Below are 20326 nucleotides of genomic sequence, written 5' to 3'. Positions count from 1 at the left end.
TTCGTCTCCTTCGTATCTGTGGGATGGCGCGTGGCGTCGTCAATTACGTTCGCTTGTCACGCTCTGCTCTGGTTGTGTGAACACCGCAGTCGCTCGTCATTATATTATTGGCTGAACACATCTCTAGTAAAAAACAACAACCCCCAACGGTAGGATCCTCTTGAAAATAAAACAAAAATAGTCCGACGACTCACAGTGTGGCTTCCAGGATTAAGATAGCTGAGTGCGTTATACTGGTAGTAACCTCCTGGTTACACCAGCCCACAGGGGATTATTGTGTCCGTCCGTCCGTCGTGCATCCAAAAATGGGAGGGGTGGGCCGGGTGGAGAGGGGAGGGTGGGGAGAGGCTGGGTGGGGAGGGAGGGGCTGGGTGGGGAGGGTGGGGAGGGGCTGGGTGGGGAGGGAGGGGCTGGGTGGGGAGGGTGGGGAGAGGCTGGGTGGGGAGGGAGGGGCTGGGTGGGGAGGGTGGGGAGGGGCTGGGTGGGGAGGGGAGGGTGGGGAGGGGCTGGGTGGGGAGGGTGGGAGGGGTGGCGCTGGGTGGGGAGGGGCTGGTCACCCCGTGGTGCCCTTATAAAACTCAACGTTTAACCTACTCACGCCGGCTTGTGTAGCAGCTACACATGTGTGTAGTAGTAGCTACTACTACACATGTGTGTAGTAGTAGCTACTACACGTGCAGCAGCTGCTTTTGCTACCGGGATCACCCGGCAGTGACGCCGGCGAGCGTGGATCGCGTGGGAGTAAAAACTTCGCCTGCACGGTAACCCGCGCCGCGGGCGCAGTATAAATAGCGCGTGACGCGGCTGCCCCCTCACATCGGAAGCAGGAACGGGGCAGCAGCCACAGCAGCAGCAGTAGGCGGAGCAGCAGCAGCAGCAGCAACAACAACAACGAGGACGACTGCGGCGTGTAGCGTGCCCGTACTAATCCACACTTAGCTCTCTTTCTCTCTCGCTCTCTACCTTTAGGGAACAGCAACCACTCGTTTTGGTTTGTTGTTTGTTTAAATAGCGGCCGCGTACGTTCGCCACATCGCTGCGTGTGTGTACATTCGACACTCCCCCCACCCCCATCCCCTAAAAGAAACCTACAGAGTCGTTGCCGAAGCGTCCGTGAAGAAGGAGGGGGAGGACCCTGCGCTTGATGTCAGCTGTGCGCGGCCATGCGTCTGTGAGTGAACGCTTCCTAATTTCGCGAAAAGTTCGTCATCGATGGAACCTGGGCTACTACCCTCCCCTCCCCCCACATCCCTCTCGTGTTCACGCGGTGCTGGTATCGTTGTGATTATTGCACTAACGCGTTGGGGAGGGTGGCCTGCGTGTTACTCTTCAATCGCTACTGATCCACAGCGGGTGTCGTGAACTTGACTCGTTTGAGTTCACCACCCGCGTCGAAGGGGCTCTCCATCGGACCGACTCGTATCGTCTCGTCCGTGTCGTGCTCGAACCTCTCGATTGCAGGTGGCAATGGGAAACAACTTCACCCGAATCGCTCAACGTAATCGCCCCTGGTCCCCATTCACCCACACTGCGTTTGGCGCACTCACTGCTCTCTTCTCCTCGCTTCCTTCTTCCCACGTGTTGCCAACACAATGAGGGGTGGGGGGGCTCCATTGGTAGCCGAGACGTTCACGACCTCGCTTCGTATGCGACGAGGTCGTGGGTGCGTTTCCGACCCTGTCGTCTGCTGTAATTGTTTTAAGTTTGTAATTGTTGTAAGTTTGTAATTATGCGACATCTCCTTTTACCAGTGGCAAAATATAGTAATATGTTTTTACCCTTTCAACTGGTACAAAAACTGACACCTTTTATACAAGACATCATGTTTGCAATAACCACAGCACAAGCAGTCAAAATGCAAACAAAAATAAACAACTCTGATAATGATATGCACTGTCCTTGAATATCATTATCAGAGTTTATTTTTATTTTGCATTTTGACTTGTGTTGTGGTTATTGCAAACATGATGCCTTGTATAAAGGTGTCAGTTTTTGTACCAGTTGAAAGGATAAAAACCTATTACTAAAGTTTGTGATTGTTGTAAGTTTGTGCGTCTGTCTGTCTCCCAGGTGGCCGCGTGGTTTTCCTCCGGGGGGTCCCTGTGGGTTTCCCCACCTCCGCATGCAGAGACGTGCGAGACACGCGTTTAAAGAGTATTTGGCTGCTTTAATTTCCACGTGGTGATGAACCACTTTCGCTGAGCTATCGTTTGTGATGGGAAGTCGCTTTTGAACAAGATCCATTAACGCTCAGTGGGCCTTACCTGGTAAAATAAAATTGTTTTAGTTTTGTTATAGTTTGCAATCCCGCCCCCCCTCTCGTCTCAACAGTGGCTGTTCTCAAATTCTTACAATCTAACTCGTAGTCTAGAAACGTATGAACTCGTCTTATTACCACGTTGATAGTGCTGTTTGTTGCTGGTAGCTTTGGCGTTTGGGGGCCTGTGCCTTCCGCAACCATTACTTTTTAAAAAAGCCTCGGCGTCACATGTGGTCTCGTGAAATGCAGAGAGTTTCTGCTAGGTGCCTAGCCGTGGTCTCTGCGTGGATGTTTTGTGTTTAACCTTCAACAACCCCAGTGCCTTGACCCGTACGTACCAGGGGGCATTGTTCGTGACTTCACGTGGGCTCAAAGTGTGCACCTTTAGCCCGACTCAAAAGTCGCCGTGTTCCATTCCACGCTTCCCCCCCCCCCCACTGTTGATCGTTATTTGTTTTCACCTTTCTCTTTGTCAGGGTAAACCATCATGGTTTTTTTCCAGCAATAACGCCCACGAAAACTGCAGTTAAAGTGAACCTTTTAAAAACCACCATTGCTAATTCGTCTAGATAGATGACCGTGGTTAGGAAACTAAAGCAGATTTTTTAAAACCCTGAGAGTGCTTAGATGGGCGACAACATCATGTCGTAACAAGTGTTGTTGTAGGTTACGGAGCAGCCAAGGGCAATGCAAACAAAAATCGTTATACTCTACGTATATGTTCCAGCGCCTATGCTACGCGTATTGACCAACCGGCACTGACCAGCGTGGTGAAGTATGGTCAAATAAACGTTGGCTCAGCATAACTTATCCAACTGGAATGAGCGAATATAATTTATCTTCGGATTGATTAAACATGAGGTCTCGGTCTAAGGCACCTTAGCGCAATGATGTAACTTCTAGGATTGTTTTAAATCTAGTTTTTCTAATGAAAAACAGGTTAAAAACCAGTTACTGGTTTGCCGCACTCATTGAAATGTCAATTCACGAATCGAATGGAGTTGCCCTGGTGTAATGGTTGGCACACCGGACTTACAATCCAGAAGTTTCCGGTCTGATTCGACCTCCTGGCACGGTTCACTACCAGGTTGACTTAAGTTTTATAAGCCATAAAATATACAGAATGTCGATGTACAGTCCTTTTGTTAATCTATTTTTTTCTGGACGAGGGCTTCGCCAGGATGTGCAGTTAATTGGCCATACTTCACAACGGCAAATGCAAGCTTGTGAAAGAGGAGAGCAAAGCTGTGGTAGCATATAATTACAATACAATAATGGGTTTCGTTACAGACTTCTACTGCACACAATGTAGGCATACAACAGCCGAGAACACCTATTTTATATTTTAAAAAAATTTCATACTTTGATGCTGGCAAAAAGGTCCCATTTTGTAGCTGCTCACCCGAGCTATGAAATGCTCTGGTGATGCATTGTCTTTTGCCTTTTGGCGTTCTCTGGTCTCACTGGTGAGACGAGGTCCTCAAGAAGGCTGTCTCTGGTGTAGGCCAATCAGTTTCAAAGACGATGATTATTATTAGAGTGTTTGTTGGCATTCTCACCACAAGTACGTGTGGTTAGTGCTGACTTGATTCCATGTAAAATGTTTCTATTTGGTGTTTGAACATCTTAACACCTGTTTTATTGCCATAAAGGGTAAAACCTATTCTTATTTTTTCATATTTTATTCATGCTTTTGTTACCCATCCAAGCACTAACCAGGCTGATGAGATCGGGCACATTTCTGGTGATTTGGTCAAAGGGGCCAGCACCATTTTTAGCGATGTAGTTCTGCCGCTCCTGGATCCGTCTGTGTACCATACTTCTCACGAGTCTCATGTGTGCCAGGCTGGACGAATGGTGGCTGCATGTGTGCTTGCTGGCTGTGCCACTCATCGCGATCTACCTGAGCATCCCAGCGCCGCCGCTCACACCGCCGCTCCTGCATTGGCGTGCTGGCGGGCACGTGTATCACCACGGCACACAGCGCATCTTCTACAGAGGTGAGCCCTCGTTCTGCTCACAGTTACTACCTCTTCATCCTCTATATAATCCAGCCACGCCAGGGCCACCTCGCTGAACCAAGCCCCGTGTGACTCGGGAGACGCCGGATTGTTTTTTTTTAGAGGTGTGAGCCATGCTGGCTACGTCACATGTGATTAATGTATTGAGACGCGTTTGAGTTACTGGCATAATGCATACTTAACTCCACCCCTGTTCCTGTTTTGCCCCAAGCCAGATTCAGATGGTGTGTGATTCACGTGCAGATAGAGCGATTTTAAGTCGCTGCCTATTTTTCATAATTTGTTTCATTTGTTGCTGCGGCCTGCGCAGATGACCCGGGTGTCTTGGGAGTGGATGACATTGTGATTCTTCTGCACGGATTTCCCACCTCGAGCTACGACTGGAGGAAGGTGCTTTTGCATCGACGCATATTCCATGCACCTACATAATAAGCAGATATTCTGAACTTGTGTGTTTGTCCAGAGAACTCCACTCGTATCACATCACCAATTTCAATGTGTCTTTTGAGTTCTGCTTATCTGCTCGACCATTTTTAATATACTTTTTCATCACAGGAACCACATTTTTAAATCGGTAGATGTGTGTGCCCGGTTGAATCTCTCACAGCAGCTTCCCATTAGTTCTCTATATGGGTTGATGGCAAGCTGCATTTGATGTAATGCCCAATGAGAGAGAATTTGGCACTGTCATGAATGGTGTTGTTTGGTAATGCAGGAAAGCCTCACGACTCAGTCTTAATACTTTCTAAAGAGGGTCCTGCGTTGGGAAATTTGTCCATTATTTTCAAGAGTGCATATGGGAGGAAACTGGAATACCTGGAGAGAGCCATCTACACAAAGGCAATAATACTCAAAAGATCTGCATACGTAGGTTCATGAGCCCATTTTGTGTACCGAGTTCTTCTCGTGAGTGAGTTTGACAAAAGCATGAACTGCCACACCCTACATAACTTTTACATGTATTGTTATCTTTTCCCCCAATTTTATTTCGAACGTGCTATAAGCATAATGTCACGAGATGAAGTTTCCATTATGGAAACTTTCTTGCCAGTTTCTAAATATAAGAATAGGTTTTACCCTTTCTGGCAATAAAACCGGTGTTAAGATGTCAAAAGTAGATTGACAAAGGGATTTACATGTACACTGTTTTTTACGTTGGTAAAATTGGTCACCGGGGTTGTTTGTAGGAAAGACCCACGTGGACGTTAAGGGAAAGCGGTCCATTGACCAATTTGGTGCCTTGTGTCTCCCCACACCTTCGTCAGATATGGGAACCGCTGACGCAGCGATTCAGCCGCGTGATCGCTCTGGACTTCCTGGGATTTGGTTTCAGCGACAAGCCGGTATTTCACACAATTACCTGCTATGAACACATGGATCGCAAACATGGACATTGACAGAGCATTAATCATCTTAATCGACGAAATCTTCCAATTTTTGAGATCAAGCCTACAAGCCCGCAAAGCCTTAGGGTTCTCGCGACCACAGTCACGAGTGTGACGTGAGCCTACCCTAATTCCCGCGCTCTCCCCGCGACGCGTCTCTCTCTCGCGCCACGCTCTCACCCTTGCAGCGCCCGCACGCTTACACGCTGGAGGAGCAGGCTGACATTGTGCAGGGCCTCGCGATGATGCTGGGCCTCGCCAACCGCCGCCTGCACGTCCTGGCGCACGACTACGGCATCACCGTGGCACAGGAGCTGCTGGCGAGGTGCTGACCGAAACGCACGCGTTCAGATTACGTCGATTATTTGGCCGTTGTAAATGTCCACGCGATAAGCCACTTTGTTGAGCTGTCATTTGTGGACAGGTCGCTTCTGAAAACGATGCTAATAGCTCGGTGGGTTTTACCTGCTAAAATAAAAAGATTGAGTGATTTAGCTTACCTTTCCCATACTTTGCACTCCTATTGTGTTTTTTTGTATTGTTTGTAACTTTCTGACCCACCCCTACTGGACATCTGTGAAAAAGAGCTTTATTGCTCATCGGATTCCTCTAGTATGAATAAATATTCTGACTCGTCAGCGATTCTCTGCCCTTTGCTGGCATTCCGTTGCTCTTCGTAGGCATGCAATGTCCCCGTGCTGACCACCACTTTCCTTTACTGGCTGCAACGTTTTCTCACCGGCTGCACCAACCCCCTCGCGTGCAGCCACAATCGAATTCTTACTAAACATGACCTCTGACCACCTGCAATCCTCCCCTCTGAGGCCCACAACCTCTGCTTGCTGGCTATAACCTCTCACCGGCTGCAACTCCCCTCGCATGCACCTCCAACGTTTCCCTCCTGCCACAACGTCGTCTCAATGACTAAAACATTTCCTCACCATTTGCAATCCTTCCTTTTACAAATACAACTTTCCTTGGCTTACCGAAATCTCCGCTGTTTGTTTTCACCACATCCCTTTACTGCCCGAGTACACGTTTACTATGTGGTCATCGGTGAGCAGTAAACCCTCGCTTTAGCTCCCTCTGGATCATTTACCCCAAGCCTGTTTCACGTTTTTTACTCTTGGGGTTGTGCACTGTCTGTTACATTCACACAAACACTTTTCTCTGTGACTGCCATTGTGGCTTTGGGGTGGTTGTTAATATCAATTGTCATTTTTATTTGTCCAAGAAAGACTCGCTGAGTCTCAATACTTATTAGGAGCATTCTGCAAATTAGCCAGTTCTATTTTAATCAATGCTTTTATCCTCATGAGCATTATTTATTGTTTATTTAGTGTTTCACACCTGCACGCCAGTCTCCGTATTGCACATAAAATATTAAACGTCTAAACGTCCCGATACAAAATCATCATGAGAACTGTCTAAACACTCCCAGCATGCTTTCTTGGGTAAATTAAAGGCAATTTAAAAGTAACTTGTAACATGTAGATGGTATGCGTCATGAAGTCAACAATGGTGCAAGGGTCACAAATCTTCCTGGCTGTGTCCACAGAGCTGTATACATGAGCACGCTACAGTTCGTCAATTGGCAGGTCGCTTGTGGTTACTTTTACCTCTTTGAAGCGGCCTGGCAGTGTTGGCGACTAGGCAAAGTACACAAGCAGGGGTCCCCAATCCCCAGGCCGCGGACCGGTACCGGTCCGTGACCTGTTAGGGACCGGGCTGCACAGCAGGAGGTGAGCGGTGAGCGAGTGAAGCCTCATCTGTATTTACAGCCGCTCCCCATCGTTCGCATTACCGTCTGAGCTCCGCCTCCTGTCAGATCAGTGGCGGCATTAGATTCGCAACGGAGCGCGAACCATACTGTAAACTGCGCATGCGAGGGATCTAGGTTGCGCGCTCCTTATGCGAAGTCCGAATCCGACACTTATTTTAGTCCACGTGTGGCCTGCACATTATTTTATTTGCCACTTCCGTCCGCGCCTCTTTTCCGCACCGCGCTCTTGTCTCGGTCACAGTTTTGGTGAGCCCACAAGCTCTAACCCCTAGTAGCCACAATGAGTAAAAAACAAACGTTGCTGGAGAGCTTCTTTGAAAAGGGGGAAAGACCCAATGATGAACCCCCCCCCCCCCCCGTTCCGTGAAAAAATTGTCTTCCACGAAACTGGTCCCTGGTGCAAAAAAGGGTTGGACTGCTGCTTGACTAGAGTCTCTCCAGGGCTCCCTCTAGTGGAGGCTCATCTGCCAGCAGTGGTGTTAGCAATTGCAAGGATGCACCTTTAACTTTTTTATAATGACTTGTGTGAGATAACATGTGAGTTTAATTATAGCCTTTCATTTTAAATAAGGCATGAAGATGGAACTCCGGGACACCTACTGTTCAAAAGTGTCTGCTTTTCTAATGGAGGTAAGAGTACACATTTTTACCATTCCTTTTTTCTGAAATTGAAAAGCAGCATTCCGAAGTGCCTTCAGTACCACGTTTTCAATCCTCTTATATTGCTAGCCATTACACAATACGGTAACATGGACACTCGCAAATAAAATAGCATTTTGAGTGCACAAAGAAGCGGGCAGAGATGCATGCTTGTCACTGGCCTGAATGTGAAATTTCTGCTGGCTCTGAACTGCCCCATACTTGTTTGAACATAAGGTCACATTGACTCTGACCTTGGTTTCTGACTTTGACCTGAAGCATGGAGGGGGGGGATGCATTCTTGGAATTACACTGAAACACCGAGAGAGGATCACATGGATCAGGGAACAGACATAAATTAGAGACCTCTTATTGATTGTTGGGAAAATAAACTTTCAGCCGGACACATCACCAGCAGGAATGTAAGCCGGGGTCGAGACTAACGGATGGCATGGCAGTTAGAGGCACTGCGGCCGAGAGGATGGAAATGGAGTGAGGACACCTTATGACCAGCGTAGGTGCATCGTGAGAGATGGGGGGACAGCTTGAGTGGTGGCTCGACCATGGTTGATGATGGTGATCGATTTTAATGTCACTGGACGTATTGAAAAAGAGCTTTATAGCCTAAATTTCGATTTGAAGCGTTCGTGACTGCAGGGATTCATATTCTTGGTTCTTTCGCTATATAGCCTCATCGTATTCCTCCAGGATAAATAAAGATTAAGATTCTGAATTGCTTCACATGATTCCTGAAGCCACTAGAGGTGTTACATTCCAGATGTGAATTGCTAGCTGATGTGTTCACTGTCGGTGTACAGAAAGGTACAGCGGGGTAACACTGCATTGTTGTCAAGAGAGCATTACAGTGGAGTGCCTGAAAGTCACTTGAAAGTCTGTCTCATTAACACCGCTTCAGTCTCATGTCGAACATCCCATGGCACACAGCCTCGGTGCGTATCGGTGTACGTACGGGAAAAGATCATTTGGTTCTTTGAGTTGCGTCTTCCCCTTCTACCTCAACACGTTCGTCAATAACGTATCATCGATGATGTTTTGGGCATCGCCAATAATTCCGCTAAACCTGAATGTCGATTTAATGCTTTCTGTTACATTTGCAACCTTTTTTTTTAATACAGTATTTATATCGCTCCGATCTTTGCACATGTACGTGATATTTTGAAAAGTCAATAAGCTAACTTCCAGATGATCCGATGTAAACAATAAGAATAAGCACTAAAGTTATACCAACGTAATCGGCTACTTAAATTCGTAAAATACAATCTCTATTTTCATTATAGTGCCTAAATTGTATGATATAGTGCCTAAAATGTGACCGTATCTCAATATTACCCAAGTTATTTGGTGATGTAGCTGCATTGATCAGTGGTGCACAAGCACAAATAACAAAATACTCAAAACAGTTACATTCTAGATTTGAAGTTTTCGTGACTGGTAAAGTCACGTAGGTGAAAATATATATCACGACGTTTCGGAGGCAACAAGCTTCCGTCATCAGGTGGGACAATCACAGCAAAAAAAACAGAATTACTGCATTGTAAAGGTCGATCTGCAGTACAGTAATTCAAATTCAGATTTTTTTTTTTGCTGTGGTTGTCCCACTTGATGACGGAAGCTTGTGTTGCCTCCGAAACGTCGTGATTTAATTTTTATTTTCACCTACGTGACTTTACCGAAAGAACCAAATAGTAACAGTTTTACACTTTTTTTTTGCCCTTTGTTCACATTGCAGGCCTTTTTCCGGAAACAAATCACCCCCGGCTATCGCAGGAGGTATGTCGCACACGCTCGCCACAGAGTCTCGCGAGAAGTCGTAACACGAATACTGGCACGCCGTGTCGTGTAGGGTCACAAGCCTGTTGGAGTGAGCTAAGCTGCTGTGGATGGTTCGACAACAACGACAAAGTTAAACAAAAATTAATTCGCCCCAAGAACGTAAAATATGGCCCAGAGTGCAGAACTTACATGGGAGGAAACAGGAGGAAACGGGAGTGGGACCGAGCAAGGGAAAAGCAGTTCAGGGAGTCTCCGAAAGCAGATTGACATTTACAATTCATTTGTGTGTATTTTTCTTTCTTCAGCCTATGCAAGATCTTGATTTGATTGACATGAGAGAAACACTCTGTACAGAACATATAAAATAAAGAAGCCTATTGCAGAAACTTCAAACGAAGCTCTGGGACATCATATTCCAGGTTTTGTTCCCCAAGCACAGGGTGGTGCACTGCTTGCCGCAGTCACCGAGGAATGAAGATGTTTAGTTTGACGAGCTACAAATTGTCGATCCATCGCGTAAGAGATGCGTCGTCTGATTACGGATATGAGAGAACTCAAGATGGGACTCCAGTAAAGTGATGTTCTCTTCCAGGGTGTCTGTCCCGTCATATGGCCCAACGCATGGGAATGTTTCTTAATGCCATGACACAATTGCGGTAGGGTGCTCTGGAAATACCGGGCGAATTCAGGGGTGTGAGATGCCCTGGTATGTTCCTTTTGTCAATAAAACCCCCGTTATTTCAATTTTAACAATATAGCCCATTTCCAGCACCTAGTGAACATTTTTTAGTACTTAAACATTCATGTTATCTTTAAAACATGAATATTGTTAAACATTGAGATACAACGAAACTTAAGAATTAAAATAATCTAACATAAAGACCTTTACCCTGAGGATGTGTTGGAGCAGTACTCTCCAGTAGTTTCTGAACTGTAGTACGACAGCAGGAGTGTAAGCTGGGAATGCCATTTATGCATCGCGAGGAAACAAAGCCAGGAAACAAGACGATAAAGCTTGACACGCTCTCAATGTTTAAACAGAGTGGAACAACGTGGACGTCCAGAATGAATGCCTCCATTCGCGACCCAAACATCGCACCCTCCCAGCTCTGACACTGCTCGTCGAAATCACTGCTGGAACCATCAAACGCATCAGGACACCGACAGACCAATGCACTACATCTCTTTCATGAATGGAAAATGAGAGACAAACCGTGGGAGTGAAATGTTGGACGTGCAACCCAAACTGTGGACCATATAGTAACCCCTGTATTCTGCGCTCCTTAAACGGAGGAGGAATGGCAAAAGTTCTCCAACTCTCCCCTGAAGCCCCTCTCGTCTTGGCGAGCATACCTCAACATTGCCTTTTTAGCTCCTGAATGTATTGCTGCCATGTTGAAGTATAGAATAGAATGTTTAAACCTTAAAAGTGCGATTTTCAATGTTTTCCATGTTTGGTGATCGCCATAAAAAAACCTGTTATGTGTGGCACGCGATTTGTCCGCTCGCGTGATTCCGAAGGTAAATCTGTGCTCTGCGATCTGCGCATTTGGTTCTGTTGCAGATCTTGAACGAGGGGTTCGTGCTCTCGCCGGTGCTGATGAGGTTGATGAACTTCATCTTCTTTAAACAAGGGCGAGTTTTTATTATTATTATCCGATGACGTTGAACTATGCTGCAGGACGGTGCAGTAGTTCGCACGCTGCCCTCTGAAAGCTGACGATCCAGAGTTCGATTCCGGGCCGTGGCTCCCAGCAGCGGCGTGTGAACTGGTGCTGTGTGGTCTTCCCCTCTTCACCAGCAGAAGGCGGTACAGCAATTGGATGAATCGCCGTCCGTTTACAACTGTACGGGGATAGAGTGTTGCCCCCTTGCGTGCGTGGGTTTTCTCCGGGTGCTTTGGTTTTCTCCCACTTTAATAAAAAAACAACCCATTTAACTCGTATAAAAACAGCTTAAATTTAAAACCCAATGCAGGACCAGCCTGAAAGAAGTCCTCCAACTGGGTGTGAACGTCCTGGGTGGTAAAAGAGTGAAGTATATCGCACTCGTCCGTATCCCTTTTCGCCTTGACGAGCCGCACGTCTCGGCGGGCCAGAGCTCTGTGGCCCACTTTCACAAGATCCGTTGCGGGCCGCATATGGCCCCCCATGGTCAGCCAGTTGCAGAATCCTGTCGTTGGGCACCTTCAATTTGAGGGTTGTGATGGCAGCAGGAGCGCCGCGGTGTTGAGATGTTAACTACCTCGCCTGGTATACAGGAGGTCGTGTGTTCCATCCCGACCTTGACGCCTGCTGTATATTTGGAGTTTGCATGTCTCTCTTCCTGGTCGTGTGGATTTTTATCCCGGGTTCTCCGATTTATTATTATTATTATTATTATTTTTTTTTTTTTCCCCCCCTGCGCATTTAGAATATTTGCCTACTATACATTTCCACATGATAAGCCACTTCGTTGAGCTATGAATTCTGGCAAGGTCGCTTCTAAAAAGGAGCTATATAGCTCGGTGGGCTTTACCTGGTAAAATGCAAATAGTTTAGTTTTTGCAGCACGGCAGCGTATTTACATCGATGTTATCCCACCCGCAGACTCCGGGAGGTGTTTAGCCCCTACACCCAGCCCACCGACCCCGAGTTCTGGGACATGTGGGTCGCCCTGCGCTTCAACGACGGGCATCTCGTCGTCAGCAGGTCGGTAGATGCATCCCTCCGTTTACTTTACTGTTTAATGAGGTGGGAAACCCCATTGAGATCCATGGCGAGTGCCTAGTGGTATTAGGCGACCTGGTGTAATGCGAGTTGAGTGTTTGGCGAGTGGTGTTGGGTGACTGAGTGTTTGGAGTGTGAGTCTAAGGTGCATAATGTCGGGTAGATGTCTGGTGAGGCTGTGGTGCATGGCAATGAGTCGTAATGGTTTCAGGTGAATGGTGTCTGTGGAGACTGAGGCATGTAGTGATTTGAGCAACGTTAGCGTACGAAATAAAGTGAACGATCAAATCCATGACCATGATATGTTTCTGTGCAGTCATCGCTGGTGGGTTGAGACATCAACTTCACCTTTTAAAACCTGTTTTAATCACTGGCAACTGAATCCCACATTCAAACCCAAGGATCTCAACGGTTTCGGCTCGCCGTTCTGATATGGGCATTGACCTCTTTAAGTAACCCGCCCCAATTGAGGCGCTTTCAAAGATCGGTGTTGCGAGGCAGCGGTAACAGGCAACAGCGGTGGCAGGTTGTACATTTGAGCCCAGGAAAGCACATCTCCCCCCGCACCCACCCCTACCTACATTCGTGTTAAATCTGTGCCCATTTATAAAAGGGACGGGGGGTGCCCAAAACTAACTAAAAACTACGCGTTATTTTGTCGCTTAAGCAAACTAAGTAAAGTGGTTGGTCTTCAGAAGGTTAAGTCGGCTTGGGTGGTTAACATCACTGGAAGGGGGATACTTGGCCGGTGGTCGAGACCGATGACGGAATGGCAGCCAAAGAAGAAGAGGAACACCGTACACCGAGATGCACAGGAGAGAAGAATTGTTGCACCACAGGACCATGAGGGATGGTGATGGCATGGGGGGGGGAAGCCTTCATCCAGCAGTGGATAGACCATGGCTGTTGCGGCCACTTACCGCTGTTAGAATGTACAATGTCATCAACCGAAGTGACCCCATCACCCCTCTGCTTCCCCCCCCCCCCCCCCACGTATGGACGTGCTGCCCCTACCGTTGCGTTCCTAATCTTGGCACCGCTGGAAAGTGGCGGTGCCGGGTCTGCGTGTGGTGAACTTTGACCTGCGTTGTGCCGTGTGCAGTCTGTTGCAGTACATCCAGCAGCGGTGGCAGAACCGGGCACGTTGGGTTGATGCCCTCATCGTCACCAGGGTGCCGTGTGAGTTGGCGATTGTCCACCGAACCCTCCCCCCCCCCCCCCCCTCCCTGTTGGTGTGCACCATAGGCCACCTGTAATCCAGCACTGTTATAGGGGCGGTTGTTGGGTCACTCAAATTTGTGAAATCCCGTACCATACCCATGGGCGTCGGTCACCATCTCTTGGCTTTCCAGGGTAAAATGGCAATACACTGCACCTCCGATTACCGCGTTTGGCTACATACGGTGCGAAAAGAAAATCAACATACATACAAGGTTCCGTATGTGCGAGTGTGCGTTTCGGTTATACATACATACAGTACACAAAATGGATTATCTGTATATTTGTATTGGGGAGTGTTATCCCCCTCCCATGTGCGAGTTTTCTCCAGGTACTCCGGTTTTCTCCTCCCACATGTATAAACCCTCATTCCTGGAGTTGGTAAAACATCCCAATTTTGGATGGCAGAGCTTTGGGAAATGTTGACCGCCGGTTCTGGCTGCCCTCCCCGCTTGTCTGTGGTTTCCCGTGCCGCTGAATCACGCTTTCTCTCGGAGCGAACAAAAACTGTGGTACAAAATCTAAATCGTTATTAATTATAAATTAAATTTCGATTTTAAGCTTTCGTGACTGCAGGGATTCATCTTGGTTCTTTCGGTAAAGTCACGTAGAAGGGAAATAATAAAATAATAAACATAAACAAATAATTCTCACGACGTTTCGGCCACAACGCAAGCAGCCGTCCTCAGGTGAAGAACAGCTCTGTCAGCATTCAGACGCGGTCTTTCCGACAGACCTGTTCTTCACCTGAGGACGGCGGCTTGCGTTGAGGCCGAAACGTCGTGAGAATTATTTTATTATGTTTTCTTTTTATTATTTCCCTTCTACGTGACTTTACCGAAAGAACCAATAAGAATTATAAATTAATTGTAATTTTTACTGTTTTCTGTGCCCTCTCACCCAGTGCACTTTATTTATGGACCAGCAGACCCTGTGAATCCACACCCAGAATTCGTCAACCACTATCGGTGAGTATGGCATTGACGGCGCAATCCACCTCCCTCATGCTCACTTACTTGCATCCTCATGCTCAGATTCCTCCGTATTGAAAAACTACAGCGTAACATTGCCCTCTGCCGACAAACTAAACCCATTTGCAGGTTGGTGCTGTGGAACACATTGTTCATTGTTCCACATCAGAACAGTTGCCACTTGTGGTGCACGAGACTAGATTACCCTTAGGGTTATGGAATAGTCGAGATGTGATGTAAAGTGCTTTTTAATATGTATCCCTGTTCTCTGTTTTGCTCTTCCCAATTTCATCTGTGCTGTCACGGGATGTACGTTTTAAACGGTTCACAACTCTTAGAGCAGTACATCACCTCCCCACGTGTTAAATAACCGGCCTCTGGAAGGAGATTTCTTAAAACTCAGCAAGATCCCTTTAAGTCACCCTTATTTATCCACAGATTAGGAGGTGCACTTTCCCATATTCCTTGCTCACAGATGAATCTTAATCACATGACAGCAAAACGGATGTTTTTATTATCAGAGCTGCAATTGTATGTGATGGGTGTTTCCACACAGCATTGGTGACTGGGCTGAGTCGTTCAACTTGTTAAACTTGATAAACCTGTTTTAATTAACGGTTTGCTGAAGCCCAGATTGATGATCACGTTGGTGGTAATGATGCCCGTGGTGGCAGTGGTGGTGCTAATGCTGAGTGTGGTGTTAATGACTAACGCTGGTGTTGGGGAGCGGTAGTTTAGTGGTTAGCGCGCTGCGCTATGAACCCGGCGACCCGAGTTGGGTTCCCGCTCACGGTCAACACCAGTGACGATTATCTGAACCGGTCTTGGGCCTCCCCTAGGTCGACTTGGCCTTAAATTTGAACCTAATGCGTGTGTGTAAACATCGCCACTGGGGAGACGAAGGCGATTGAGCGTGGTGCTGGCCACACCCACCCCCTTGTGTACCGTGCCGGCCTTCATAGGTGCTCGCTAACAGCACCAGTGGCTTCCTGATATCGGAAAGAAGACTGTTCTAGATGGCCGCAGAAATGCATCTGAAAGCGCACGATGCGGTGACCGTCTTTGTTCAATGGCTCGCCAAAAGCTGCCACTGCGAGGATGAACCGGAGTTCGCGCGACAGTTTATGCTCCGTGACGAGATTGGCAAGGTATTGGTGGTTGATTTGTGGCGAGCACTTTGTGTGTGTGTGTGACAAGCGCGACCTTACAACATGTATTCGAACTGCGGCCGTGTTGCGTGTAGCTCCATGCTGCCGGAGTCGACCGTGAACGTGCTGGGTGCTCACGTGGGCCACTACCCTCAGCTGGAGGACCCGCAGGCCTTCCTCAACGCGTACATCTCCTTCATCAACTCGTTCTGATCCTCGGCAACTCGTCCTGACCCGCACAGCTGGCTAGTGCCTGTGCCTGTGTGTGTGTGTGTGCGTGAGCGGACGTAATTAGGCGTGTAACGATGCATTAATTAATTAATGAGCACTTATTTCACCCACAATGCATGCGTCAAATCGCACGTAATCGGGTGTTTTTGGTTTGTCTACGTCGTAAATAATGGGTTCATGCGACCCCCCCCCCCCCTCAAAACCACTACAGAAGTGGCTCTCAATCTTTTTGGCATGGTGGCCCCCCAAATCAAGACCGCTCCCAACCCCGTACGTGCCCCCCTCCCCTTTCAGGTTATAAAGGCCACAATACTCAAAGCTTGCGTGTCCTTGCCACTAGTCAACGTGGTTTTGGTCAAGCCTCGCCCCCATTAAAGGCTTTCGGACCCTTAGAGGGTTGTGAACTCACGGTTTGAGAACTGCTGTACTAGAGACGCTACATTCAGCACAGCATTAAAAATATTGATTAACGATAGTGAATCTTGAATTTGAATATTTGTAATTAATTTAAGTGAATCGCTACATGCCTAACAATTGTGTGTGTGTGTACGGACGTGTGAATGTATAGCGGAAGCGGTGACACATTGCTTTGTGAAAATTGTTTCCAACAATATGCAAACGCTTTACGAAATGTGCTCGGTTGTGTGTATGACGTGTACATGTATGTGTGCATTGTGGGGAGAGGTAGTATAATGGTTATCATGCTGCACTACGAACCCAGCGACCAGAGTGCGATTCCCGATTACGGCCAATACCAGGTGACGATTATCTGAATCGGTCGTGGGCCTCCCATAGGTCGACTCGGCCTCAAATGAATACCTGGTGTGGTGCGTAAACATCGGCACTGAGGAGAAAGGCAGTAGGGCATGGTGCTGGCCACCCATCGCCTCATGTGCTGTGCCGGCCTTCATAGGTGCTTGCTAACAACACTTCCCCCAAATAGTCTGTTAAAGGCTATATGGGGGATCTTTGTTTTTCTGTGCATTGGGCAGCATTTTAACAGTGGTTTGTGCACTACTACAATCCTGGATTTGATTCCTAGCCATGGATAACATCAGTGGCAAATGTTAGCATAATAATCTGTCCTGGCCCTAACAGCAGTAAACTCGGCCTGAAAATGAGTACCTGATGCAATGTGTCGGCTATCAGCTGGGTGATAAAGGTGGTTTGGTTTAGTGCTGGCCACACCATCCACCCCTCCCCCCCCATCAGTCTTACTCGATGCTTGCCAACAGCATCTGCTCATACACGTGTAATAAGGTTTCATGTGGGCATGTATTCTTTGTGTGAAAATGATTGGTTGGGGTTGAGTTGTATTTGCATTTATGCTAAAATTACCAATAGGGTGGCATTCATCTCCACTGAGGGCCTTGAGCCAGTGGTACAAATTCCACTTTTTTTTTTGTACAGGCAAATCTCTCCAGACGACAACTTAATGAAATGTACAACCTCAAACAACACATAGCCTTTGTGTTCTCAGCTCTCCTTAACTCGAAAGTCACTTTAATTTCTTACGTTCTCATGAACGAAGCTTCAAGCTCGTGTGGTTACATCTCAAGATCCACCCCCGTGGGTAAGCAGCTGTAAGATAACCAACTATTTGCTTTTCGAGATGCACCTGCCGTGAATGCAGAGTGGCACGTCCATCAGATAAAACGCACTGCGTGGCAGACCGAGAGGGAGCTATGGATAAAATCGACAAACATCTCTATTCATTCAATGGCTGTGGCAAGGATTGCCTCTCAAGAATTGGCCTAAGTCCTTCTAGGCGCTGCAAGTCTTCACAGCTGACCTCGTGAGGCGCGAAAGAATGGTCTTCCGAGACAAACAGGCCTCATCATCATCAACACTCCGATCAAATTCGGAAGAACCCCGATCGGGGTTATGAATGGAGGGCTTTACCACAATACTGACCTCGGCTCCCGGGATTTGGAACCCGGTTGAAGTCGACAGACAACACATTTGGGAAAGCTGCAGAAGGCAGCGTGACCCCTTTTTTAAGTGTGAGCATTTGCGTGAGAGTGACGCTATCTGTATCGTGTAGGCAGAAGCTGTCCTGTGTGTGGGTATAAAGGATGGAATAATACAAAATGGTGTCCATAAAGGTCTCATCCACGATTACAGAATTATTATTCTGGAGCAGTTTAAAACGTGCAATTGGAAATGTCGGCAGCATATTCCTGTTATAAGACGTAAGGTTTTTGAAAGCGCAAAGCTTCAGTGATCCTGAACGTCTCGCACGCGAGAGGCATTCGAGACGATTGCACGCGAGGTGATGGTGAACACCTGGGGCTCTCGAATCTCTGACGCGGAGCGGGTTGCCAACGCTACGGTGAAAGTGTGGAACGTTTAAAGGAGGAGACATCTGTATTTTATAAAAAGCGCCTTCCGTATCGAAATATCTCGAGTGCTGTAGGTAATTTTTTTTGGTATTTTATTGACTTGGTTCAAGCTGCCGTGTACAATTCTGTAATCGTGAATTGGTGCATTTATGGATGCCCCGTAGATGTTTGAGCACATAGTATACCTATTTGGGTTAGAACTGGCGAAAAAAAAACCTACGAGGGGTATTGCTCATCCAGTTGGAACGCGATTGTACTTGGCAGCATAGGGGGGTACCTATGTGCATCTGCGGTTACGCAAAAAGAGTTGCAAAAGCCACTTGTGGCTAGTCAACGTAAGCAAAACTCTTTTCACGTAACCAGCATCGGCTCTCGCAACACTGCCACCGAACACAAGCGTTATAACCGAATTAAATTACTTTTTTAATGCTTAATACGAAATTACGTGATTTACTAAGCTCCGTGATGGGTAGTGAGCCACCCTCTGCGCTGCCCTTGCAATTGCACACTCGGTCGCCCCACGGACTGCCCATTCCGAGGGCCCTTGTCTGCTCGTGCGAAACCTGAACTGGAATTCTTCCATAGTGTCGTAAAAAAACCGTTCCAAACCACCCCGAATGCGCCCGATCTCGCCGGCTCTCGGGAAGCCGAGCAGGCCAGAAGGGCCCCGTTAGTTACCTGGGTGGGTGACCGCCATCAGCTCGTGTGTGGCCACGTGTTGTAAGCGTGGGGTTTCGAGTTGGATTGGGAGGCTTATTGAGGGTTAACTCATTCATTGTGTGTATGCTGGGTTTTCCATTCCGGTATTCATTCTGGTTTCCTTCCACTTGCAAAACACTCGTTCATGGAACTAACAAACATCTCGATGGTGTGATCCCTTTGAAAATTAGTCTTCCTCTGACGCTTTCCTTGATACAGACTGGGGATGGAAAACCGTATAAGGTTTTTTAAATGCAAGTATTTGTTGATCACGTTATGCAAAACCAAAGAGCTGTATTTTTCTGTGTACGGGGTATGGGGGGGGAGGCATATGCGGAGACAATGTGTGACATTTGTAATAAACTCTTGGCAATTGACTGCCACTGCTGAGCTGTGCATTACCGTACACTTTTTTGTGCGAGACAGGAGGGGGCAGCACGGTCTCATTTCTTCGGCAGGCTGGACTGTGTGGTCGACTGTGTGGTAGTTGAAGTGAGCGGTAATAGTGTGGCGGTTAGGGCGTTGCGCTACGAACATTGTGTGACCCGAGTTCGATTCCCGCTCGCGGCCAACGCCACCAACCATACCCACAGGAGAATTGGGCAGTTTACTTCCCACAGCGTGACTAGTTTACCCACCCCCGAGTGAGGACAATTATGGCCCGAATCGGTCCTTCGTCAATTTTTACTTCCTGTTGCGAGTCGAATGCAAGCGCGCGTCCTCGTGTAAGTCAGTTAAATGTATTTGCAGAGTGGTATAATCCAGACTGGTGGACTGGCCCAGATACATCGGTGAAGCCAAAAATCACGGGTCGCTTCACCAGCGTGGTCGACTCCGAATTGACCGCCGGGACAGATGGACACGCGGGTGGGCAAACAGACCAACAATTGAAGGTGGACGGCAAGAGTAACAAAAAGACGAATGGGTAGAAAAAGGAATGGACAGACACCGACAAACGGAAAGTTTGACGGACAGACAGGCGGAGTTGCAGACGGATGGATGGACAGACGAAGTGAGCTGCACGCGATCAGATAGATGGAAGGAGATGCAGACGGATGGAGATACACGGATGGAAATAAAGTCGTACGGGCGTACATACAAACAGGTGGATGAGCGCGCAGACGGTT

The 20326-nt window shown here is 47.7% G+C and overlaps 1 protein-coding gene across 2 annotated transcripts; it reads left to right on the top strand.

Annotated features, from left to right (window-relative positions):
* The first annotated feature begins 742 nt into the window (after positions 1-742).
* On the top strand, positions 743-19589 carry MEST (mesoderm specific transcript). 2 transcript variants are annotated; one of them, XM_078612340.1, is made up of 13 exons: positions 743-761; positions 1085-1171; positions 4106-4260; positions 4592-4671; positions 5547-5624; positions 5855-5991; positions 8021-8079; positions 9839-9879; positions 11447-11517; positions 12471-12572; positions 13693-13769; positions 14713-14776; positions 16023-19589. In XM_078612340.1, exons 2-13 carry the CDS (start codon positions 1164-1166, stop codon positions 16138-16140), a joined length of 990 nt encoding a protein of 329 aa, XP_078468466.1. In that variant the 5' UTR covers positions 743-761; positions 1085-1163; the 3' UTR covers positions 16141-19589. The 2 variants fall into 2 exon arrangements, with proteins under 2 accessions (XP_078468466.1, XP_078468465.1); XM_078612339.1 differs by lacking the exon at positions 743-761 and having other exon boundaries at positions 806-1171.
* The last annotated feature ends 737 nt before the right edge of the window (positions 19590-20326 follow it).

This window comes from Lampetra planeri, chromosome 38 (assembly GCF_965212315.1).
Source record: "Lampetra planeri chromosome 38, kcLamPlan1.2.h2, whole genome shotgun sequence".
Taxonomy (NCBI): Eukaryota; Metazoa; Chordata; class Hyperoartia; order Petromyzontiformes; family Petromyzontidae; genus Lampetra; species Lampetra planeri.
This window is presented reverse-complemented; position numbering and strand designations above follow the sequence as displayed.